The sequence below is a fragment of the Pan troglodytes genome, chromosome 7 (assembly GCF_028858775.2).
Source record: "Pan troglodytes isolate AG18354 chromosome 7, NHGRI_mPanTro3-v2.0_pri, whole genome shotgun sequence".
In the NCBI taxonomy this organism is placed as follows: domain Eukaryota; kingdom Metazoa; phylum Chordata; class Mammalia; order Primates; family Hominidae; genus Pan; species Pan troglodytes.
Genome location: NC_072405.2, coordinates 76385791 through 76411855, shown reverse-complemented (window position 1 = coordinate 76411855; position 26065 = coordinate 76385791). Strand labels below are relative to the sequence as shown.

Here is a 26065-nt window from a genome sequence, read left to right as displayed (position 1 = left end):
AGGAGCCCGAATGCCACTCTTCATCCTGTCGAGATTCACTGGCAGACAGCTCCTGCTGCTCCCTGTGCCTGCAATGGTCTCATCCCATCCCTCATTCCCTGCACACCACCATCCTCCTCTGGGCATGACTGGCTCCTTCTCATCCTTGGTTTAGACGTCCACTTCCTCCCAACACCCTACACATGCGATCCGTACCTGCCCTCTTAACTTTCCTTCACAGCATCTCCGATTTGTTCCTATAGGATTAACGGAACCACCAAATGTAACAAGGAGTTTGTGTAACTACCCAGCCCCTCCACCAGCACTGAGTGTCACAAAGTCAGAAACCATATCTGCAGCAATGGATCAAGAAGAGAAGAAGGCAGGCAGAGGCCTCATAAAATGTCTACTATTTAAGCAGGCAGAAATTAGAGAGGAACCCCAGGAAAGACAGGAACAGAAGAAGACAACATCTCAGAGCCCAAGGGAGAAGAGAGTTTCAAACAGCAACTGGCAAGCAGCCTCAGAAGCCATGCAGATGTGGAGTAGGGTGACAACAAAACATTTTTCCACTTAGAAATCACCGTTGATATTTGAGAGAAAGTTTCAGCGGGGTGGAAGGGAGGCAAAGCCATGGTCAGGGTTCAAGAGTGCACTTCTGGCCAGGCGCTGTGGCTCACGCCTGTAATCCCAGCACTTTGGGAGGCCAAGGCGGGCAGATCACGAGGCCAGCAGATCTAGACCGTCCTGGCTAACACGGTGAAACCCCGTCTCTACTAAAAAATACAAAAAATTATCCGGGCGTGGTGGTGGGTGCCTATAGTCCCAGCTACTCAGGAGGCTGAGGCAGGAGAATGACGTGAACCCAGAAGGCGGAGCTTGCAGTGAGCCGAGATTGCAGCACTGCACTCCAGCCTGGGCGACAGAGCAAGACTCCATCTCAAAAAAAAAAAAAAAAAAAGAAGAAGCCTGGGAAACGAAAAAGAAAAAAGAAGCCAAGCGGCTTGTGTTTAAGGATGAAAGAACTGTGGTTAGCTGATGAGAGAAAGACTAAAGACACGGGAACAAGACAGGATAGCTGATGGTGCTGAAGACAGTTGGGAGGGAATCGTCAGTGAGGTGTTGTTAAGGGAAGCTTCAGAACATTCCTCACAGACTTGCCAAGACCGCATGGGGCAGTAGCCTACCTTCACATTTGCTGTTTCCTTACCTGTTGGAATAGTGGCAGAACGCTATAAAAAAGAAGTGACAGGCGATAAGGTCTATGCAAATAGGATGTTGAGGAATGATCACAAACTGCAACGGGAGGGATGTCTGTACAACTTTTGTCTGAAGAAAGTGCTACCACACTGTTTATCTTCTCCAGATAGCTTTAACAACGTAAATCTATGTAGCTCTCACTCATATACCTGAGGAAAGAAATTGCAAAATCTTCCTCCATGGTATCATAGAATTTCAGTTCTGGAAGAGACATTAAAAATGATCTCATCATCAACAATGGACTCGAATCAAGGATGATATTTTCTTTTCCCAAGTAGTTTCATTTCTTTCTGTGCATGGTAATATTTCTTTTAATAAAGTTCACTCTTCCACTAAACTATGATAAAGGCATAGCCAATAAATAGAACTTCTCATCTTCCCATCTCCAGATCCCTAGCTGGTTTAATAATTCACTCCCTCTCAGTGCCTTAAAAATGGAACTTTTATCTTTGAATTCATCTATAAAACTGTTCTCTCCTCCTCCCATTTGCTAAATGGACTCCATTTATCTCTCATTTTATGGGAGCTTATCTACTCCAAGAGAAGTTTGATCAGATAACCTGGTCCTTAGTAAAACAGAGAATGATTGCTAGGAATGGCTTCTATTGTTTGAGAACCTCTCTTTGATCTGAAATTTTTAGGAAGGTTACAGGATGTCACCGGAGTCTCTGGCATTTTTGATCATCCAGGAAATGATTCCTTTGGTCTCAGAGTCTGGAGAGCCTCTGCCGAACATGCTTGCGGGATCCAATCCTTCAGAATGATTTGAGGATGAGTTTAATTCTCAGTCAGAGACTGAACATTCCTAGTTTAATGTTGTGATATAATACGACAGATTTATACATTGTTCTGACATAGCGAAATGCAAAGAGATGAAGTGTTTTATTTACACAGTAACCTCTGATTTCCACAGATCATTGGCTTTCCTGGGCTCATCTAAAAGGCCTGTGAGTACTGCTGTGAGTCTTGCAGAGCAGCCTGACCAGTTTAGGAAGGAAAAAAAAGGCCAGGAAGTCAGGAAAGAAGGCAACATAAAAAAGAAACGAAACCAGACGTGATCACCCGGGGAACTTCCACTCTCCAAAAGCACCCATAGTGTTCTCTGCTCCCAAGGTGCTCTCTCCTCTATCTGGACACAGAAGCATCTATGTTAATGTTTGTTAAATGAATTTCTTCCCTGGTTCATCGTTCATCCAACAGACATCGTTGATCACTCCTTCAGGAAACATTGTATTCCCTCGAGGAGGTAAAAGGAAGTGCACAGGAAGACCAAAGGGATACAGTTCTGTATTCAAGGAGAAAGCAGCCTCATGAGGAAACCAGACAAGAAATTTGATGTGGTAATTCCTACAGTAGAGGACATGCCAGGACTTGTGAGGGACACAGAGGAGGCATTAACCAAACTGATGCTGAGCACGTTGCAGAAAAATTCAGAGCATCATTTCAAATGAAAACCATTTCAGCTGTTTCATGAACCTGACATTGAATCTGTCAAAGGAGTTTTGGTTCAACTCCCCAGGTAGAGAAGATGGGAAAGATTGGGTGCTCTCTCTTCTAACAGGGACTCTGGCTATAGTATTAGAGGGTACAGGAGTTCTTGGCTATGACTCTCCAGGAAGCCTGAAAAGTTTTGTGAGTGTGATGAGGAAATAGTGGCTCACTCTGTTTTAGAGCACAACCAGGACTGGGCATGAAAGATAACAGGAGGCACCCTAGGTGCCTATGCTTATTTAATAGGGCAAGGCACATCCCCTGTAATGGGTTTTGTGGCGTATTGGAATAGGAGCAAGTGGATGCAAATAATAATTTTTAAAAGCTTTCATCATCAACATGGGAAAAAAGAGAAGGAAATGGTTTTCTCCAAGGTTTGCTTGGAAGAAAAAGCAGACCTCATTCTAAAGTGAAGTCTTGCTCCTCCAAGTGTGCCTGAAGAGCCAGTGGCACCAGCATCACCTGGAAGCTTCTTTAGAAATGCAGACTCGGCCAGGCGTGGTGGCTCACGCCTGTAATCCCAGCACTTCGCAAGGCCGAGACAAGCAGATTGCCTGAGGTCACGAGTTCAAGACCAGCCTGACCGACATGGGGAAACCTCGTCTCTACTAAAAATACAAAAATTAGCTGGGCGTGGTGGTAGGCACCTGTAATCCGAGCTACTCAGGAGGCTGAGGCAGGAGAATCGCTTGAACCTGGGAGGCGGAGGTTGCAGTGAGCCGAGATGGGGACTTGGCACTCCATCCAGCCTGGGCAACAAGAGCGAAACTCTGTCTCAAAAAAGAAAAATAAAAACTCTTAGGCCCCTGTTCCAACCTACTACGTCAGAGCTGCAGTTTAATGACATCCCCAGGTGACTTCTATGCATGTGGAGCTCTGAGAAGCCCTGCTCCAGACCAGCATGGTGGTTGAATATTGGAATCACCTAAGGAGCTTTTTAAACCACTGATCCCGCCACCACGGTTTCTATTTTCAAGTTCTGGCTCCCTAAATGATTCCAAATGTGCAGCCAAGGTGGCAAAGCACTCGAAGGCCTCCTATTCCCCACGAGAACCTCTGAAACAGCAGCAGGTCTGGGTGCTGCTGATGCAGAATGAGTACCAAGATCTCCCTGAAGCCCAATAAAGCCACTGACCACTCCTGTAAGTCAGGAGCAGGGAACTGAAGCCAGCTGTTCGGATCTGGGTGCTATAGGTACCCCCGTGCACGTTCTCATCATGATTGTTCATTGTGCATTTCATTAGGTGGAATCCGTTTAGGAATCTGTCATGGGAGATCAAAAAAACATTAAGCTTGGAATAATCCATGTCTGCTTGTTTAGCCCATCAGACAAATCATTTGCAATTAGGTAGGATCCTCATGCTGAAGAAGATAGAGAAAGAAAGCTTGCACAGAAAAGTTAGAGGCCTCAAGTTGGGAAAGCAAACAAACCAAAAGCAGAGAGGAGTCACCCAAAGGAAGCAGCACCCAGTGAACCCCTGCCGTGAGTCAGCACGAGGGAGGCCCAGCCCTTTCTAGGGGAGCCTGATTAAAGATCAGGCTCAGCTGCTGCTGCTGCTGCTGCTGCTGCTTGTCCCAAGACCAAGTCGTAATAGCAACTTCCCTTCCTCAGCTGCCTAAACTTTTTTTTTCCCTTGTAGCTGGAGAGAAGTGTCACATTTTGCTCACTCTCAACCTTCCTCGCCCACCCCCTTCCCGGAGAACCTGTGCAGTGTGTAGGGGGTGCTGTGAGCCACCTCCAGCCTCGGGTGGCTGCTAAAGTAACTTTCAACTCCTCTCTTCTTAACACTATGAAGTGTCTCGGGAAGCGCAGGGGCCAGGCAGCTGCTTTCCTGCCTCTTTGCTGGCTCTTTTTGAAGATTCTGCAACCGGGGCACAGCCACCTTTATAACAACCGCTATGCTGGGTAAGTGGAGCGACATTCATGCCCTACACAGCTTTGATTTGGATCTGGGGGCTGGTTTGCTCCGGAGTGTGCCTCACTTTTTCTGATTTGGGGGTCTCTGAGTGAATCTGCACACTTTCACGGTCCTCTATATAAAATGTACTCACAGCTCTCTGCTCTTGGCTTTAGCTCACTGAGAGAATGTGGTGGGCTCCAACCTGGCTTTTTATACTTTTTATCATGTGCCAACCTTAGCTGTGGACCCAGGGTTGAATGGAATTCTGTCTTTGGAGTAGCCATGGTCAGTATTTACAGTGTTTGCCTTGGTTGATGCTTGGGGATGCTGTTGTCCTACATGATTTATGACCTGAAAACTAAGCCTTTCTTTACAATTGTATGTAGGAGCGGTGGGTTGAAATTCATCAGTGATTAAGAACTGAGTGTGATTTTTTTTTTCTGTGCTTATTAGTCTGTAGAGTGGTTATTAGATTTTTAAATATGAGCAATGCAAATGATTCAACTCAAAATAAGTAGAATAAAAGTAGTCAACTGTAAAATTATGGATAGTTTTTCTGAAGGAAAAACATAGGAGTAAAACAATCAGTTTTGTCCCCCCTCCGTAGGTAAGCATGCTTTCTATATGCCTTTCTTCAGGAGGCAGAGGGCTGGAAGCCGTGTGTTACTATGCACATTCTTATTATCCTGAAGGCTTGCTGTGGTATAGACAGCATGTGATTTGCTCACATATGCAGGGGGTCGTTCTTTGAATCTGGAAATTATGGCTTGCCTGCACTTTAGATCTGGAAAAACCTTAAATAGTTCCTCTAGTTCAATTCCTTTTTACAGAGGAGTAAACTCAGTGTCTTACGTATTTTTAAATAGGCTACTATCATTCAATAATCACCACCTGAGAAAAGTTTTCATGTAGATCTGGATCGTGACAAGGTAGTGTACAGTGTCTTAAAACCAAGTTGTTCTTTTTAGAAATAGTGTAAAAGAGAATTTGTAAGTGTGACCCTGGAAAAGAGAATTGTGTTTCTCTTTCTCTCCCAAAGAATCTTGGCACTGCCTTTAGGGTTCCTCTGAATACAGTGCTTACAGAGGAAATTTTTGAAACATGTCCTCAGTTTTAGGGGAGGCAGGATGAGATGGAGGTGTTGGCTGAGGTAAGGGCTATAGATGGCAATATGATCATGGATTTTTCCACCCCAGTATTTCTGGGAGGAACGGAAAGGAGTTAACATCCCAGGGCTGCCTTTTGGCCTGGATGTACAAGATCTCAACTTTACCTCCGATAATTTGTGACCCCTTTAGAGATCTGGAAAAAAGAAGCTCATGTTTAAAGACTGATGGTGCAGGCTTGGGTTGTGAGGGACTTAATTCTGACTCTCCTGGCTGATGTCGGGTCAGATGATAAACATAGATCACAGATTTAGACATGTGTGTATGACCTAAACCCTCACTCCTCCACTCAGCTGTGGCTCTGTGCATGATTATTTCAGCGTGTGGCACTCCTCCGTGAAAAGTTACCAGGCCTGCTTCAGCTGAGCAGGTGTGCACCCTTCCCTAAGCACCACTTTGAAGAGGAAATGAGGCCAGTGGTGGCACCCTTTTCGTATAGAATTTGTAGCGACTGGAACCCTTCAGGAAGAAGTTTCATTACCTTCTCTGTTTTCAGCAATGGACATAATAATTGCTATTTTCTCTTCAGCTGCTACATAAGTTAATCCCAAGTGTATAAATTACCAGATGTCTAAAAGTAGGAGGGAAGAAAAAGATGAGAGAATGAAAAGAAGTGAGTCTCACTGAACCATTTCAATAGAAGCCTAGAGCTTCTTTAAAAGCAAAAATATTTCTGAGCATATTCACTGTTAAAAATGGGGAATTCTACCTTCATTAGACATGTCATTTTCTCATCGCGAAAGACAGAAATGCTGCTCAGCTTTGAGAATGTTTTGCTTTGTTTACTCCAAAACTACTTTCTGCAAGTTTAGCCTTCCGGTGAACAAGAATCTGACGGGAAGGCATGGTAGAAGAGTATTTAGCAGTTTTTTTTGGCTGGTTTCATCCATCCAAAGTTATTCTGAGCCACCTCATTTTTATTCCTTAATAATTTTTCTCATTTGTTTTTTGCTACTAATGAAGGGGCAGCCCTAGTTCTTGCATTCATGTAAAAATATTTTTGTAGGTCTTTGTAGAATCTAATAATATGTGATTATCATTTACAGGACCCTGAGCATGAATAAAAAATGGAACACACAGGGCAGACCAGCATGCCTCCTGAGAGTAGCTAATGAGGGCAGTCCTCTTTAGACATAAACTAGTAACAATTGGATAGTGCCAAGTGTGTAATAGATGCTTAGTAAATGGCAAATTTAAGTGTCTCAGAAAAAAAAAATTGCCTTGGGATGGGTAGTGGGAGATTTGGGGAGAAATAGGGATGATTAATGGTCATTTAAAAAGGTTAGAAAGAGTAAGACCTATTTGCTTGCACAACAGGGTAACCATAGTCAATAATAATCTAATTGTACATTTTGAAATGACTAACAGTGTAACTGAATTGTTGTAACACAGAGAATAAACACTTAAGGGGATGGATACCCCATTCTCTACGATGTGCTTATTTCACATTGCATGCCTGTGTCAAAACATCTCATGTACCCCATAAATATATATTGGGTATATAGTAGTATGTATATACTTCTATATACCCACAAAAATTAAAAACTTAAAAAAATGTGTAGAAAGACTACAAGAAAAATCTCATGACAAAAGCTAGTGCCTTTTTTGATAACTATATTAAACACTTACAAGACAGATCTTTAAATGCATAGGAAAGGAATGAAGCAAAGTGGAAAATAACGACTTCAATTATATTTATTGGTACTTTATGAAGGGCTTCAGGGGTTACAAATGCCAAGCCAAACATTTCAGGGATCAATAAATGTCCATCAGTAGGTGAGACAAGCAAACATCATTCTGTGTTTCTCTTTTTCTCCCTCATCTCCCTGTTTTCCCAAAAGCAGACCTGATTATTTATTATACTGTGATATTGAAACCAAAAAAAAAATCTTCTGCATCACAGAAAATTAGGGTAGATTTTTTAAATAATGGTAAAAGAGAGATCTCAGATGGTATCAATAAATTCTGGCAAAATTGTAGAACTAACATGGCCGTGATTTTTGAAAACTACTTATTGAGTGCCTTCTTCATGTGTCAGCGTAGCATAAGTCTGAAGTTTAACTGCCTGGGTCTGAATTTTTGCTCTCCCACATTTAGTAGCTCTGTTATCTTAGACAAGTTATTTAACTTCTTAAACTGAGGTTTCCTTGTCTTGGACAATGGAGGTAATATTAGACCTTCCTCACCAAGTTGCTGGGAGGATTCAAGAATAGCATGGTTCTTGGCACTTAGTAAGAACTTAACAGGATAGTAAAATACTTACCAAGACTTAATATAAACATTTATAAAAACATTAATTCTAAGAACAACCTTATGCATTTTTTATCCTCATTTTACAAATAGGCTAAATGAAGTACAGTCCAGATAGCCCAAGTTCAGGGCTAACTAGCTCAAGGACACACTTGAGATTCTCACCCAGCTCTGCCTGACTCCACCACTGTACTTCTCACTCTGCCACTTATTCAGGCATAGAGAAGAATTGCTTTTAAGAAAAACTGGGAGATTTATTCTTGTTTGGGGAACTGATAGTTTCAGAACAATAAAGGAAAAGAGATCATATAGGTAAAATTGGAGGTTTAATTTTGGTCACCTTCTCTAGGGTGATAATGAGTCACTGATAATGAATCATTATTAGAAAAGCATGCAGGGCCCATAAGGGATAGAAAACAGAAGATGAAAGAACTTTCTATTGTCACACACATGCGCGCGCACACACACACACAAAACAAAAGTAGAACAGAAAGTAGCTGTGATTGTGTGCCTTTGTTCATGCAAGTATTATTTGGATGCCCATTGTGTGCTAAGAACTTGACCAACAGAGTGAATGCCCTCTGATAGCTTGCTGTACAGTAGAGAAAATTGCCCACACATCAAATTACTATACAATGTGTAAGTGCTGTGTGGTAGTGGTCCCCAACATTTTTGGCAACAGGGACTGGTTTTGTGGAAGACAATTTTTCTACGGTTGTGGCGGGGGTGGTTTCAGAATGATTCAAGTGCATTACATTTATTGTGCACTTTATTTCTATTGTTATTACGTTATAATATGTAATGAAATAATTATAGGACTCACCAAACAAAGAATCAGTGGAAGCCCTGCGCTTGTTTTCCTGCAACTAGGCAGTCCCATCTGGGGATGATGGGAAACAGTGATGTATCATCAGAAATTAGATTTTTATAGGAACATGCAACCTAGATCCCTCGCGTGGGCAGTTCACAATAGGGTTCTCGCTCCTATTGAGAATCTAATGCTACTGATGATCGACAGGAGGCAGAGCTCAGGCGGAAATGCAAGCAATGGGTAGCAGCTGCAAATACAGATGAAGCTTTGCTGGCTAACCTGCCACTCACCTCCTGCTGTGCGGCCCGGTTTCTAACAGGCCATCAACTGGAACCGGTCTGTGGCCAGGAGTTTTGGGACCCCTGCTGTATGGGATGAACAGATTCCTGAGGGCTGACAGAAGAGCTCAATGAACCAGGAAGGAGAGGTGAACATCCTTGCTATGTCCTTGCCAATTCCGATCATCTAGCCCTGCTGCACATAGGCTGAGTGTGCAGAGAGGACTGGCTTCCCACCATCATGGCTGCTTCTTGGGACTGGAACCAAGTAATATGCTCGTATTAATCTACTTGTACTGGGTCTGCTTGCAAAGTTCCATGGACTCCATTTTTCTCATGACAGCCCTGCATTTATTGAAGATGCCTCTCACGTCTTGGGACAGTTTCTTCCCCCTTCTTCTTTGTGTCTCAGGGAAGCCACTTTGATGAATGGCATACCCTTTTTTCCCATGACCATAGGTATGAGCAGGGCTGGGTATCACTCACTATGCACGCAGCTGGTATGTGCTGGTTAGCCACACCCATGCTGTGCTTATGGCTCCACTTATGGTTATTTGTCCACAAGCCAATAGTCATCCATGGAAACAGAATATGACTATTCACAGAAGTAGACTTGAAGTAAGATTTTTTTTTGAAAAGTAGTTTGGGGCCAGGCACGGTGGCTCACGTCTGTAATCCCAGCACTTTGGGAGGCCGAGGCAGGTGAATCACCTGAGGTCAGGAGTTCGAGACCATCCTGGCTAACATGGCAAAACCCTGTTTCCACTAAAAATACAAAAATTAGCCAGGCGTGGTAGCATGCACCTGTAGTCCCCGCTACTCAGGAGGCTGAGGCAGGAGAATCACTTGAACCTGGGAGACAGCAGTTGCAGTGAGCCAAGATCATGCCATTGCACTCCAGTCTGGGCATCAGAGCAGGACTCAGTCTCAAGAAAAAAAATAAAATAAAAGTAATTTGGTCCTTGAAATCCTATTAGCAAAGAGACTACACATTGGATGTGGCATACTGAAGACAAAAGGATTGTGAGAAATAGTGACTCAGTAGAGCAGTTTCAACCCCAGAGACATAATACTCGTTTTCTACCTTACCTCTCTGGCTATTCCCCCACCTTTGTCTCAGGAGCGGTTTTTGTGTTCTTTTATGTCCTGATGGTGGCTTCCTTTGAATGTTCTCTGAGCTTTTGGAAACCTAGGTCTAGAGCACAAGAAATCAGAGCCAGTCATGTGAATCTGAGTTGCCTTCTGCACTGGTAGTTAAGGCTCTTTTCAGATATGATGGGCAAAAGTCCCCCTTTTCCCAGGACTGGCCTGCAGTTGCCAGGGACTGTCCCAGTTTGCACCTGCTGTTCTGGTGTAGTCATCAGCAGTGCCTCCTTCCCAACTGAGAAGGGTCCTGATTTGATGGTAAATTGTTGGTTTGACCTTTTATATTCTTCACTATGTTTGCATCCTTAATGAGTTTTATTCCATGTCTTCAAATATGCCTCTTGTGTCACTCCTAAGGAAGAAATGCATCTCTAGTTCCCTCTGTTCCTGTAAAAAGTATCCCATTTGTACTCTCCTCTCCCTTGTAATGACCACCAGCCACATATAAGACTTTTTGTTCTAATCTCAGTCTGGGTTAATGTAGTTCTCTCCTAACTGATCTGCCATTCTCTAGTCCTTTCTCATATTGATGAGCTTATTAAAATAAGGCTTTTTATCATATCACTCCCTTGCTCAAAGACCTACTTTGGCTCCCTGTTGTCAACTACATCAAAGACAGAATCCTCTGCATGGCTTTCAAGGCCTCTATCATCAAAGTCTTTTTTTCCTGCCTCTTTTTCACTTATCCTACACCCTGAAACCAGATCTAGTCAGATCAGAGAAGTAGAGAGCTTCATTCAGCATTGCACACCTTGAATAAACAAAGCAAGCAGGCGCCATTCATAGTAAGAGCCTAAAGCAGGAAAGGGCCATGTCAGCTCATCAGTGACAGGTTGAAATATGTGCTCTACATTTGGGGGTGTTAGGAACTATGAAGGACATGTCCTTGGTTCTAAGGTTGGTTAAGAACGTTTCCCCACAAGTTAGTGTGTAGTTAATGGAATAGTTCTCCAGTGCCTTCTGGAACTCCCTTCTAGCTCTTGCCCCTTGTTAATGGTAGAATATTTTTAGTTTTCCTTATGCACTAGCTCAAAGTACAGCCCCTAAGTGCTGATTGTTTATCAGCTCATTATACCCAAAGCTTTCTTCCCTGCAGTATGTTCTGTGTGTTGGGGCCTCCTGCTTTGCTTGTTAAAGACATGCAATGCTCCAGTCCTCTACCCCTCTGAACCAAACTCACAGGCAGACTGTATGGGGGTCAGCACTTCCTCTGCCCACTGAGCTAGTAGAAGGAGGATTGTTTCAAATGCTTCTGGGCTCCACTCTCCTTGAAGCCCAATCTGATAATGGACCCTTTATTTTATAGCACCAAGGTACTTTCTGGGTAATACCATTAAGCATAATCACTTTCAACCTCTGAAAAGCAGCAAAGGATGTTAATGTTTTATAACTTCACAGCCTATATTGTGCAAGCTACAAAAGCATTATTTTTTTTTTGTCTTTGTAAATGGAATGACTGAACAGGAAATAGAAACGTTTTTGGTGACTTGTTTTAGAGTTTTCATTATGATCAATCAGTAGATAACTGGTTTATTGGATTAGAATTTGCTTTGCTAAATTAATGGCTTCTCGATCAGCCTCTAGGCATTAGCTTCTTTATGGTACAGTGGAATGCGTAATACAAAGCTTTAGGATCTTGTTCCAGGTAGTGTCGTAAATTTCCTAAAAGATTATTTTATGAAACGTTGAAGCAAACTTCTAAGTGTTTCTCTTCAACATAATTATAGCCTTTGTTCTTTTTTTTTCCAGTGTACTTTGAAAATAGTAAAACATTTTAGTATCAGTGTTAGTAAGGATACTATTGGGTTGTTTTGTTTTGTTCTGTATTTTTTTGTTTGTTTCTTAGTTTTGCTATGACAAAGAATCCTAAACCTCCATAGCTTAAACAAATCCATTTCTCTCTCATGTAAAACTCCAGAACAGCTATGGCTGGTTAGTGGTAACAGAGAACCAGGCTGCTTCTGTCTTGTAGCTCTGCCATGCTCAACATTCAACTTCCAAAGGAGGAGTCTTCCATTTCTCACAGTCCAGCCAGCAGGAAAGTGGAAAGAAAAGTCACTCTCCTGTAATACCACAGACCAGAAGTTCAAACATCACTTCCTGCAGGCCAGAATCAGCTAGACAGTCCTAGCTGCAAGGGAGGCTGTGAAATATAGCCTTTAGCCAGGGGGCCAGATCTGGGAGAACATGTTAGAGATAACTACAGCAGTCTCTCTCTGAGTGGTTACTCTGATATCCAATGACTACCAGCCCATTCTCCCTTTCACTTGTTTTTTTTTGAAATAACAATATCTCCAAATGGATGTTTAGAATTTTGGACTTCCAGCTAATTAAAAGTGTGCATTTTTTCTTCTATAAATGACATTTTTTAAAGTCATAGAATGTCAGGGCCAGAAGGGACAAAAAATATATCATAGCCCAATCCCTTTTTATAATATATGAGGAAGCAGAACTCCATAAAGGTAAAAGGATTGGCAGAGCTAGCGCTAGAGTTAAGACTAAAACCCAGGCCACCTGAGTTCACAGCATTCTTTATAGTTGACAACACCACTTTTGGTGACTCCAGAAATCTTCTTACCCTTTCCTATTCTCTAGAGTCATTGGGGATGAAGTAAAGTGATTTGGCAAGGCTGAGAATTGTTTAACAAGGGAGGATTTCATTTCATGTCTATAAATATTTGCAGGGTGTCTGGCCCGCTGCTAGTCTAGGACTACAGAGATGAAAGAGCAGCCCATGTGCACAGCATAATGAGTAACTCAGGCAGGTAAACAAACAGTTCCAACCCTGGGATCCTTGTGCCTCCAGAGAAAACTCTTGATATCAGATATCAAGTGAGTGCAGGAGAGGGTCACCTAACCCAGACTGAAGAATGGACAGAAGGCCAGAGAAGTCATCTTAGATGTGACGATTGCAAAGGGGGAAAAAAAAAACACATTTGAGTGGTTTATTAAATATGCAAGATATTTTGACTTTTTCTTTTAAATGGCTGGTATTGAAAGGACATTGCCCTGATCTCAGTCATCAAGAACAACTAGAAATTAGGTTAAGGCTTTCCAGACACAGGGAATATATTGGTGCAAAGAACTACAGGTGAGAGAGCTTGGTCAAGTCTAGAAAATCAGGGCAATTGAGTATGGCTATAACAGAAGGCATCTTTCTCTGAGGGAGTCAGGAGGCGGGAGGGAAGGCTGCAGAGGTAGGTGAGGTCCCATAACACATGGTTCTGATTTCTCCCAAAGGCAACAGCATGCTCATGAACAACTTTAAGCAGGGAATTTAGTTGATTCAATTTTTAGAAGAAAGTTCTCTCTGCCGTCATTGAAAAGGGAAGATTGGAGGGCTGAAGACTGGTGTCAAGATGACTGGGATGTTATGGTGACCTTAGTAATACGAGGTAGGGCCTGGTTAATGGCAGTGACATCGGAAGAAAAAAGAGGGAACCAACTAAATATTTAGGAGGTAGAATTTTCACAATTTTTCCACTATTTCACAGAGGGAATAGCGTAAATTGAATCTCAGAATCGGGTAAGTAGACTGCCCTTTGCAGAGAAGATAAGCACTTTTTTGGATATGTATTGTTTGAGCTGCCTATAAAGTGCCCAGTTGGATAGATGGATCTGAAGCTCAAGAGAGACCTCTAGGCTATGAAATAGATTCCAGAAACTGATGTGTCAATAGAATTTCTTGAAACCTTTGGTATAGGATGGAGTACCCTGGAAGAACTCATTACATGAAAAGAGGGCCAAAGACTCAATAGAGCAGAAGGGGAAAGGCAGAGAAGAAAGTAGCAGAAAGGTCTAGAAACAGAGTAAGAAACACAGGAGATGTAGTTAAAGGAAAATAAGGGATCCAAGAAGGGAGAGGTTAATCATGTCAAGTGCTGCAAAGTTGTATCCACTGGGTAGGCCATTCAGGACATCATTCATGATATCATCAAAGGTGCTTTTGGTGGAGTGGTGAATGGAAACTAGAGCAGGTAGGTTGAGAAGGGAATTGGGATGTCAGAAAATTAGCAGTGAAAGGAAACCATAATTTCAAGAAGCTTGTCCATGAAGTGGGGGTGAGGGCAGTGTGGGGAGCTGATAGAGTTAAAGGAGTGTTTTGCCCTTTTGCTTTTACTCCTTAAGATAGGAAAGATATGCTCATATTTTACACCAGGTGGTAGAAATAAGGAAAGGGAGAGACCAGTGATAAAGGAAAGACCACAGGAAAGTGAGATGGAGTCAGGTCTCCACAGAGACTGAAAGCTAGTCGGCCTCTCTTCTCTGCAAAGTAGGAGGTGGGTCCTGGTCCTATGAAGAGAGAGGGGAGATGACTTGGGACCTTCAGAGGGATCACCAGCATCACCGAGGGGCCAGCTGATGGTATGGATGATGAGTCCATAAAGGAACCATAAACCCAGCTCCACAGGTTTTCTCCAGAATCACTTCTGAAGAATGTTACCTGCAATGTGCCCCTGGAGGGAGAGGGGAGGGAAGGCTGCAGAGGTTGGTGAAGTCCCGTAACATACGCTTCTGATTTCTCCCAAAGGTAACAGCATGCTCATGAACAACTTTAAGCCAAGAACTTAGTTGATTCCATTTTTAAGAGAAAGTTCCCTCTGCCATCACTGAGAAAGGAAGAGCACGTAGTGGAGCTCTAAAAGGAAAGAGGGCAGAAATGTAATAGCAATGGAAGAAAGAAAAAAAAAAAAAGACTGCCATTAATTTGTATTTCTCTAACATTTAATAAGATGATACGGTACTTTGTAAATCAGAATATAATACAAGGTATTATATTAGGTAAGTTATGCTATTCGTGGGAAAGTCTCTCATGTAGACACATCCTGTCACAAAATTGACAATTTTTTTCATTACCTTCTATCTTCCTAAGGAATTAAGTAAAAGACCGAAAGCATCTTAGTGTCTTCTTAGCCAAATCTATTCTCTTCCTCATTAAGTTATCGGAAAACTGGAGGTGCCATCTCCTCATCCATCTTCCCAGTTCTCTCATCCTTCCTCATTCCACAAACACTTACTGACCCAATACCAGGAGAGTAGCAATTATCACATCCTGACTGTCATTTCTTATCCCCAAGGATGGTTAAGAGTCTTCAAAGTAGCTGTGCCAGGCAGTGTCTTGCAGAGGAAATGACAGTCTGTGTCTCCTGAGGGCTTATGTTTTAATCCACAGTCTAAACTGCAAAAGAGGGAGAGATTAAAAAAAATGAACAAGTATTTAAAACCAAATGAAAATGCAAGTATATTAGGTCAACACACTCTTCCTGCTTTTTTCTACGTTTGTTTTCTTAACACACATGTCATGTATTTTTATAGCATTTCAATCTTAGCAGCTGATAAAAGATGAAAGTTCTAGGGTACCACACACTTTATCACGAGATGAGGACCCTGGTCTATGTTTGCACTTACAGAAGCTGGAACCATTTGCACATGTGACCTCATTGGTCATATTTTCATTTCCCCTATCTCCCTTTCAGAATATCTTTATCTTACCAGACTAATTCATGAATCACCAACATGTCAACTAGGTTCCTTTTTCTGATTTTGTGACTGTAATGAGAACACAAGATTTATAATGAGATGATTGGGGTCTTATTATAATCTCTCCATCATGTTTGGGATGATGGGATGATGGGATGGGATGTCTGATGATGTGATAGCAATATATTTGGCATCAAAACTGCTAAACATAATGAAGGTTGGAGGCATTTGGGATGAGCCTGTATAGCAAAGTATTTGCAGCAGTTAGAAATTTGCTGCAGAAAAAAAATATTCTAAGCCCTCGACTTACAGGGCGGAAAAAAGGATACATATGGGGGAGTCCAGTTCTCCCTAAGTTTTCAGAACTCTTTGTGGAAGCAGAGGAAAATGTAAGTCATTTTAATGTAATATCTGACAGAAATCTTCTTAATGTAATATCTTACATCTTAATGTAATATCTGACAGAAAAATTACTTCAATGTTTTGGAGAGAAATTTAGTCTGCTTTGTTTTTCTCCGCCTAAAATAAGGGTTTTCTTTTTTTTTTTTTCCATGGGGCCCTGGTTTGCTGAGGTCATGCACCTTCCACACTACTATTCTAAAAACTCTCCAATTACTTCAAGCACCCACACACACACCTGTACCCTCTCTTCCCCCCCGCCCCAATGCCTGACACCACACCTTTTATATAAGAGCAAATAAATGTATCTTTCTTGATAAGAGAGAGGCTGGTGGCTCACACTTGTAATCCCAGTACTTTGAGAGGCCAAGGTGGGAGGATCACTTGAGCCCAGGAGTTGGAGACCCAGCCTGGCCAACATGAGAAAACCCTGAATTTACAAAAAAAAAAACTAAGTTTGCCAGGTGTGGTGGCGCATGCCTGCACTTCCACTACTAGGGACGCCAAGGCAGGAGGATCACTTGAGCCCAGGAGAATGAAGCTGCAGTGAGCCATGATTGCACCACTGCACTCCAGCCTGTGTGACAGAGGGCACCACTGCCCTCCAGCCTGGGCAACAGCCTGTCTCAAAAAAAAAAAAAAAAGACAATGCAGCATTTGACCCAAGTTATCTCAGCTTCCATCCTTCCTACCACAAACTCTACAGGTTCCTGATCCCGCCCCCACCGCCCCCCCTCCTTTCCAAGGCAATACCTTGTGTATTCAGTCAGCACTATTCATTGAGTGCCTACCATGTGCCCATTTTAAGGCCCAGGGATATAGCACTGTAGGTTCTAGGAATACAGCACTTCTTTAAGTCCTAGTGAATAAAACAAAGTATCTTGTGAAGTTTGCATTCTAATGAAATGACAGAAAATTAATATGCCATAGTAGTGAGTTCTGATAAGGACTCTGAGCGGAGATAAAATGTAGAAAGGTGATAGAGTGTCAGGAGAGGAGATGAGAAGAATAAAGTGAGACTCCTGATTATGTGAAGCTCTGAGGGTAGAAACTTCCACGCATGGGAAACAGGAGGTGAGGTGGAAGCCCGTGTGGCATGTCCCTGGACAGCGGGTCTCAGACCAGCAACATCAGCACCACCTGGGCGCTTGTGAGAAACTAAAAATTATCAGGCCACCTCCCCCTCCCACATCAGGAGTTCTGGGGTTGGGGCCCAGCAGTCGGGCTTAACAAGCCCTCCAGGTGATAGACACTAATTTTTTTTTTTTTTTTTTTTTTTGAGATGGAGTCTCGCTCTGTAGCCCAGGCTGGAGTGCAGTGGTGCAATCTCGGCTCACTGCAAGCTCCATCTCCCGGGTTCAAGCCATTCTCCTGCCTCAGCCTCCCGAGTAGCTGGGACTACAGGTGCCCGCCACCACGCCTGGCTAATTTTTTGTATTTCTAGTAGAGATGGGGTTTCACTGTGTTAGCCAGGATGGTCTCGATCTCCTGACCTCATGATCCGCCCGCCTCGGCCTCCCAAAGTGATGGGATTACAGGCGTGAGCCACCGCACCCGGCAAAAAGCTAAACTTTGAGAACCACTGTTGAGGACAAGCAGCAGAGTGACATGGCTGGAGCCTGTGGGTCGATGGAACAGTCACTCGCCCTTGATTTCTGCTGCTCTGGTCCAGACTGTGTTCAATTTCCGTTTGCTTATCACTGTGAAACCTCTCAAAATCACCTACAGCTTTCGTTCTCTGTCCTTTGTCTATTCTGTGCATGTTCCTCCACATCTGCCCACCTTTCTCAAACCAGTTCAAACTCTTACCTCCTCCAGCGCGAGTTCCCAGATCCCACCAATCAGCCGTGACCGCGCCCTCCTCTGAGAGACCATGCCACTCTGTCGTTTATAACACTAACCACGTGCGGCTCGGTATTACAGTTGTATGTGGATGTCCTATCTTTCAGGAAATAAGCAAGTTGAGAGTAAGATGCTGTATCTTCTTATCTATATTCTTACAGTCCCCAAATAGCGTTTGGCATGTTCAGTGAAGATTTTCAAAGGAAAAAGGAGGGAAGAAGAGGAGGAAGGGATGAGAGAGAGCGAGGAAGGAATGGGGGGCAGGAAACTAACAAACTAGGAATCGAATTGCTGACACCTGCAGGCAGTTTTATCACACTAAATTTCATCAATGACAAGTAGTGAAAAACAGGAACCATTTGCCCTTACGGCTTTCGGAGGAATGTGGGGATCCCACAGCTGCCACCTGTATGTGCTTAAGGGCGATATTCCCACCCTCCTGCTGATTTCTCCCTGTTCAATGTGTTTTGGGTATCACTTGCACTATTATCCAAAGTTGGCCTCAGATATTTTATTTATATAGGCTCCTAAAAGTGACTGGACCGGCATTCTGCTTGGGGGAGGAGATCTCTGAGGCAAAACTGCTGTTTCCTGGCTGGCCTAGAATGGGCACCAGCTGGTCAACACTTTTATTAGCCATTACCTTTTACCAAATTTAGAGAAGCGACCCTTGCCTTTTTGTCATTGCTGCTTTATCCTCTAACGAATAGACAGGAAGTCATCTGAAATTGTAGGTCACTCCTCAATCATTCATTTTGAGCCTAACATCCTCTCTAGTTTTTGACTAATTTTTACAAACCAGAGAACTTCCAGTGTATCTTTCAGAACTTTACTGGTCGTATTCTTCCTTTAACTTTTTCTATCTCTTTAGATGAAGTGATTCAATAAGAAGAAAGTTTGCTTGCAATTTCTGTACTTGGTTCCCCTACTCAGATGCCCATACAAATTCCAAGTACCACAGAAACAGAATGGTCCTGGAGAGTACAGTCAGGCTTCCTTTAAAATAAGGCAACAGTAAAAATTCAAACACAGAGAGTTGATCAAATAAAGTTGATCAAATGTGGTTTGAAGAGTCCTCAGAATGGGGGCATTTTCTGAGCCGAGCTCAGCATGCTGCCCAGAGAGCAGTCCAGCCTGAGGGAAAGCTGGAAATATTCAGACAGAGGTGGTGTGAAATCAGTTGGTCCCTGTGAGAAAGGCTTAAAGCCTTAGCCTTGAGTTAAGGAATTGTGGAAGAAGTGAGAGGATGGGCACCAGCTGAGAAATAGCAAAAAGTAAGGGACTCTCCAAGGGTGAAACCACACTGCATAGTTTCTCAAGAAAAAGTATGGCATACCAAAGGACTTGCCACTATCTTGGCCTCTTTTTTTGTGTGTGTAAAAGAATCTGTTTTTCTCCTTCAAATGCAACTTGTATAGACAGCATTTAATTACAGGGTGAATGACTCACCATGGACCCAGCTATTGGTAGCTTGGTTCTTTCTAGGAAAGGAATCTTAATAAGAAAAAAGTTAGATGAAATGGTAAAGTAGAATTATCGCCAATTCAAAGATTCAACCAACTATCCCCAAATTAGGTATTCTAAACCAACTAGTGGAAAGATGCAAAATCAGCATGGTCATCCAGTCTCATTTCTATAATAGCAGGATTGCAAATAATGATTTCTTAAGAATGGATAATTTTTATGGTGACTACTTACCAAGAATTTTGTGCCCTTGAACATACAGTATAACTTATAGTTATTATACATGGCTTCGGGTAAACACATTGTATTTTTAAGTATTGATCACTCCAAAGATTCTTCTGTTCATTGTATGGGACAATGGAAAGTCAGTTACTCATTTCACTCAATCTAAAGATATCCACTATGATATTCTTATAGTAGAAACATATATATTTGGTCTTCATCCCATTTTCTGGCAAACAGCTCCTAAAATCCTTGACTCTCCAAAGTGATGTGTCTTTTTGTATGCTAATGAGATGACAGGTGATGGGGGCTTCTGGATAGCCTTAGGATGGGAGCTGGTTGCCAGGGAAACCAACCATGTGATTAGAGGTTTGGGACTTTCAGCCCCATCTCCCAACCTCCAGGGAAGTAAAAGGGACTGCAGTTTGAGCTAATCACCAGTGGTCAATGATTTAATCAATTGTGCCCTCATAACCCTCCATAAAAACCCAAAAAGGACAGGATTCAGAGAGCTTCCAGGTTGCCGAACATATGGAAGTACTGGGAGGTTGGTATCCCCAGAGAGGGTCTGGAAGTTCTGGGACCCCTCCTACATACCTTGCCCTATGCCTCTCTTCCATCTGGCTCTGTATCTTTTATAATAAATGGGTAAACATAAGTGTTTTCATAAGTTCTGTGAGCCATCCTAGCAAATAACCAAACCCAAGGGAGGAGATTATGGGAACCCCTAATTTATAGCTGGTTGGTCAAAATTTCCAGACACCTGAACTTGAGATTGGCATGTGAAGTAGGAGGTAGTTATGTGGGACTGGGCCACTAACCTATGAGATCTGGGGCAGTTCTGGTTAATGTCAGAATTGAATTATAGAACACCCAGCTGGTGTGAGAGAATTGCTCGTTGGGGGAATCCTCTCCCGCCCTACATCTGCTAGCAGAAATGTTCTGTGTTGAATGCTGAGTGTAGCAGGAGAAAACAGTTCTTTTCCAACATCACATCCACTGATTTCAAAAAACAGAAATGGCCAAATTGGGGCCCGTGAGAATAGCAAACCCTAAGTCCTAAGCCCTGTAACTTTCTTTACCTGCTGTCGCCATTAAGAACAACACAGCTGTTTTGCTTGGGCAGTTCAAGTGGTGATTTACATCTCCTATATTTTATATACCTATAAACTATTTGTTTCATCAGGCTCTGAGCGGCTTACAGGGATATTTATTTAATAATTTGACTAAGCCTTGCATACCCGTCTTTGTTGCCATTAATAGAAACTAGTAACTGTTTTCTTCCAGAAAACAGTTTTCCAGAACATCACTTAACTTCCTCCTGAGCACTCAGAATACTCTGCAGTAGCACTTACTATTTTGTACTTTAATTGTTTAATTGTTTATTCTTCCTGACCAAGCTGTACTCTCTTTGGGGGAAGGAACTTCATCTTATTCTTCAAGTCGGATCTCTACAGAGATTAACAGACACATGGAAGTTTTGTTGTTACTCCTGTAGCCACTGAAGTTGAACCACAATAAGTTGCCAGTATATGACAGTTTTTAAATCTTAAAATAACAGCAATTTCAAATGGCTCAATTTAATATAAACTTTAACTCTGAAAAATTAGGGCTTTTTTTCTTGCTATAAAAATACGAGCAGCTTATGTGCAGATTTTCCATTAACATATCATCAAAGCTCTATCAGGTTTACAGAGAATATTGCCAGAGCTAATGAATTTTAATGTGCAAATAAAACACTAGGGGATCTTATTGACAATGCAGATTCAGCTGCAGTCCCAGGTAGAGCCTAGGACTCTGCAGTTCTAATGGGCTTCCAGGTGATGCTGACACTATGGTTCAGGCACCATGCTTTCAGGAGCAAGTTACTGAATTGCAGGATAAAGAGTCAGGTGATAAGTTCTAGATCTGCTACTAGCTATCTGTGCTACTTTAATGAAGTCACTTCATCTTTCTGGGCCTTGCTTTCTATAATGTCCAAGAATTAAATTGGGTGGTCTCTTTCTTCCAAGTCCCAGGTTTATGATCTGCTGGGGTCACCTCTACACATGTGGTTAGAGAATCTATGCAAAATAAAGGTTTGGACCACCAGCTCCATCCTCAGCCTGCCTGGGTTCATGTCCTAGTTCTTCCACTTACTAGTGATGTGATAATTGGAAGGAGTTACTTAATATGCCTGTGCCTCAATTTTCTCATATCTAAAATTGAACTAATATTGAATAAGTTCATATATGTAAAATGCTTAGGCAGAGACTAGGACAAATAAACTCAATAAATGTAAGCTATTTGCAGTATTAATATTCTCTACAGTTTCATTTCTAAAAAGCTTTCCTAATTGGATTATCTGAAATGTAGGCAAAGATTTAGAGTGCATGGAAAGATGTTTGTTATCAATTTATTTAATCTATCAAAACTTGGGATGCTACCTATGTGTTCAACAATGAGAAAGGCTCATTATAGTGCAAATTATAGACCCTTTTGTGCTGGCTATAAATGTCTATAAATAATTTTTAATGCTCAAGATTCTATAGAGGTAAAGGAAAATTCTCACTCCCCCTCTGAAGGTTGGCAAATGCTGAAAAAAAAGGTATACAAGTGTATTAATGTGCATAAACACAGGGGAATCACAGGAGAATGATTACCCAATTCCCCAACGAGGTTTAGAAGTTCATATACTCTTCTTCATAGAGGAGAGGTAAGTGGGGAGTGTAGGAAATATCAAGGGGTAGTAAATGACTTTTAGGGGAATTGAATGGGCCCAAAGGACAGATAATAGTTTGTTTTGTTTTGTTTTTTGTTGTTGTTTTGTTGGTTTTTGGTTTTTGTTTTTTGTTTTTTTTTTTTTGAGACAGAGTCTCGCTCCGTCACCCAGGCTAGAGTGCTGTAGTGCTATCTCGGCTCACTGCAAGCTCTGCCTCCCGGGTTCACACCATTCTTCTGCCTCAGCCTCCCGAGTAGCTGGGACTACAGGCACTTGCCACCACACCAGGCTAATTTTTTGTGTTTTTAGTAGAGACGAGGTTTCACTGTGTCAGCCAGGATGGTCTTGATCTCCTGACCTCGTGATCCACCTGCCTCAGCCTCCCAAAGTGCTGGGATTACAGGCATGAGCCACTGTGCCAGGCCAGATAATAGTTTTTAAATGATTCTAATGGGATGAAGAACAGAGAATAGTTTGTGGACAAGTCCTAGGAAGGTGAGGGGCATAACTGCCCTGTGAACAAAAGTTGTCTTATTATGCAGATAAAGTCTCCCAGGTAATCTCTCAGAACAGACCTCAAAAGAATAAATGAAAAGTCTGTCTGGGCATGATGAGAAAGACTTTTAGTCTTTCCTTTTCTCTGGTGATTAATCCTTCCTGGTTAGTTGAGATGCCTGAGGGAGAGGGTTTCAAGACAATTGCGCTTCTTTTGGAAGAAGTTTTCTGAGTCAGATAAGGGAAGTTCCAGAGGCAGCCTCTCCCTGTGGGGGTTAAGGGGGGCAGTGGGGAACTGCAGACAAGAGAAGGTTAGAAAGTTCTTGATTCTGAGGCAGCATCTAAGGTCTTCCAATTTCCTTTAATTCAAAAGTGCTCAACATGCCAAAGCACCATACTTTGGGGTATTCTGTGAGCCCCAACAATACAATAAAAAATGAGAAAATAGGATACAAAGGTATCAATAGTTTTGGTTTTGCTATATGATATAGTTAACTATATCTGGGGGGAAAGCTCCAAAATAACAAGTGGTTGTTATGTCCAAGTGACACTGTAACATAGGGTTTTTTTTTCTTTCTCCCTATACTTTTTTCTGTATTTACAAATTCTTCTGCATGAAGCATGAACAGCTTTTATAATCAGATTAAAAGTAATTTTAAGCATGTGTAAATTCTCAAAAAGAGTTTTTAAAAATCAACCCTATAGCAAGAATTGCAGCTTCTGTGGTGCCTTGTGCCAAAACCATTCTAAAATCATTGCAAATAAGAATCAGAAGTTAGTAAATTTAACAATACAACACTCAGTGCCAAACTAATGACTGAAAAGAAAAACAAGCATGTTCCTCCTTTATTTCTAACTGAAAATGAGATTGTTGAATATTCCAATGAAGCATTAAATGGCCAAAGTGGCTGTCTTGCTGCGTGTCACATAGATACTGGAGAGATGTGAAACAGAGGAGCAGGGCTCGAGGCCTTTCGGCTTAGAATAATGCCAGAACCTCCCTGCATCATGCTGATATATGCATTTAAGTAAATGGATTTTCAAATAGAAATTCTTCAGTGGTCTCAATATCACAGTATGATTAAATCTGTATTTAGATTTTTATTTAAAAGTTAGGAAAAAAGCATTTGAAATGACTGGAGGGAGAATTCATTACACTTTCATATGTATTCCCCTATAACATGTATTTTTCCAAGCCTGAACAAGCCCATTTTAAGAAGACTTTCCAGAAAAAATATTTGCCAGCAGTTTCTTGCACCATCAATTACTTTTTAAAACTACAATAAGAGCCATGATTAGAACCTCGTCCAGGTTAAACGTCGTCGTTTGCCAAAGAAGGCTAGGGGCTATTTTTTTCTTGCCTCTGTGAGGCATGGATTGAAAGGAAAGTTTGTCTGCATAAATTTTCTACTGCTACTCCACTGCTTGATAAAATTCCTCTTCCTTAATCTTCTCTGACTTTCCATCACTTTGAACTTCTCACTATTTGAGTAGACATCACCAGTGATCTATATATACTTCATTATCTCCCTAACCAGTAACCTCAACCTGAAAACTATAAGAAAAAGAGCTTCTGAATAAAAATTATTTTTCAATCACTTACAAATCATTTTTCTTGGCCTCTGTCTTGCTCTCATGAATTAAGGCTTTTGTCTTAAAACTCAGGCTTCTGGTTAAGGAATGTTGAAAAATCTTAAATTTGCAGCTATCTTAAGTGACAGATCATAGCGCAAATCTGGGGTACCCATTGTCATCCAGAAAAAAAATTATCTCCAAAGTAGGATGCTCCAAAGTAGCATACATATCTAAAATTTATTTTATCTCATTCTTAAGTACATTTTAATTTTTTGTGTTTTATAATGTAAATAGCCAAGCATGGTGGCTTATGCATGTTATCCCAGCACTTTGGGAGGCTGAGGCAGGAAGATTGCTTGAGGCCAAGATTGCTTGAGACCAGTCTGAGTGACACAGCAATACCTTGTCTCTACAAAAACAATTTAAAAATAAAACCCAGGCACAGTGGCACAAGCCTGTGGTCCTAGCTACTCTAGAGGCAGAGGTGAGAGGATCTCTTGAGCCCACGAGTTCAAGGTTTCAGTGAGCTATGGTTGTGCCACTGCACTCCAGCCTGGGTGACAGAGTGACTCCATCTCTAAAAAAACGAAATGTAAAACACTGGTACGTTAAGTAACAATGTAGATGTAAAATGACTTAAAGTCTGTGGAGATTGAAGTTGCTCACAATTTTCAGTCATGAAGTTTTGAAAATGGAGGTGACGATGATCTCAAATTTCCTTGTTCGCCAACAACAGCATATACTGAGGCCTATATTCATTTATTTGTTAAATTTGTATTGAGCACCTATATGTCCCAAATTGTTTTAGATATTAGGAATATAAAGGGCTAGCACTAAGGCAGAAAAAAAGCACCTGTTTTGTGAAGCCCATAATTTCACGAGGGAAACAAACAATGCACAAGTAAACAGTTATAAACTCTTACAACAGCTATGATATAAATAAACAAGATACTGTGGTTTCTCTTTACTCATTCGACAAAGGCTTATTGATCATCTAATACATACCTGGAACCATGCTAAGCACTCTACATAAAATGGACATGATCCTTGCTTTCACTGAATTTCCACTCTAGCCCAGGTAGCCGACTATTCTAGCCCAGGTAACTCAGATTAATTACAACTGTGATTAAAGTTATAAAGGACCTCTCCTTTATAACTTGTCAACACAGAATGCTAACAACTCAGAAGGAACTGATAACCAAAAATTGGGGGATGAGTCTAAGATGGAAGAGGACTTCCTGAAGATGTTATCCTTAAGGCAGGGCCTTGAATGATGAGGAATTTGTTGGGCATGGCTGTGAGAGCAGATCAGAGCTGTTGAGAGTCTCCAACTTGGGAAAGGAAGTAAGGGGTACATGATTGCTCCCATTGCTTACTGATTATTTTTAATTGTGTGGTTTTAAGGGAAACTGGGCCCAGTGGCTTACTGTCAGTTGTATGTAGGACATTAGACTTTGCAAAGCACTTTCTCTTGGGTTGTCTCAGTTGTTCCTCATCTATGTGTGGGGTATGCAAGTAGTTGCTTTCAATTCTCATAGATATAAGTGCTACACAGGTGTCTTCTCAAAACTCAGTTTCTAAACTCTGCAAGTAGATGTGTCCGT

At 41.8% G+C, this 26065-nt stretch overlaps 1 protein-coding gene across 1 annotated transcript in view; it reads left to right on the top strand.

Annotated features, from left to right (window-relative positions):
• The first annotated feature begins 4289 nt into the window (after positions 1-4289).
• The window catches only part of CPA6 (carboxypeptidase A6), a 329468-nt gene continuing 307692 nt past the window's right edge, over positions 4290-26065 (top strand). The window contains exon 1 of the mRNA XM_528158.5: positions 4290-4636. Within this exon, the coding sequence (XP_528158.2) occupies positions 4521-4636 (116 nt within the window). The 5' untranslated portion in view covers positions 4290-4520. The remainder of the gene's footprint in view (positions 4637-26065) is intronic.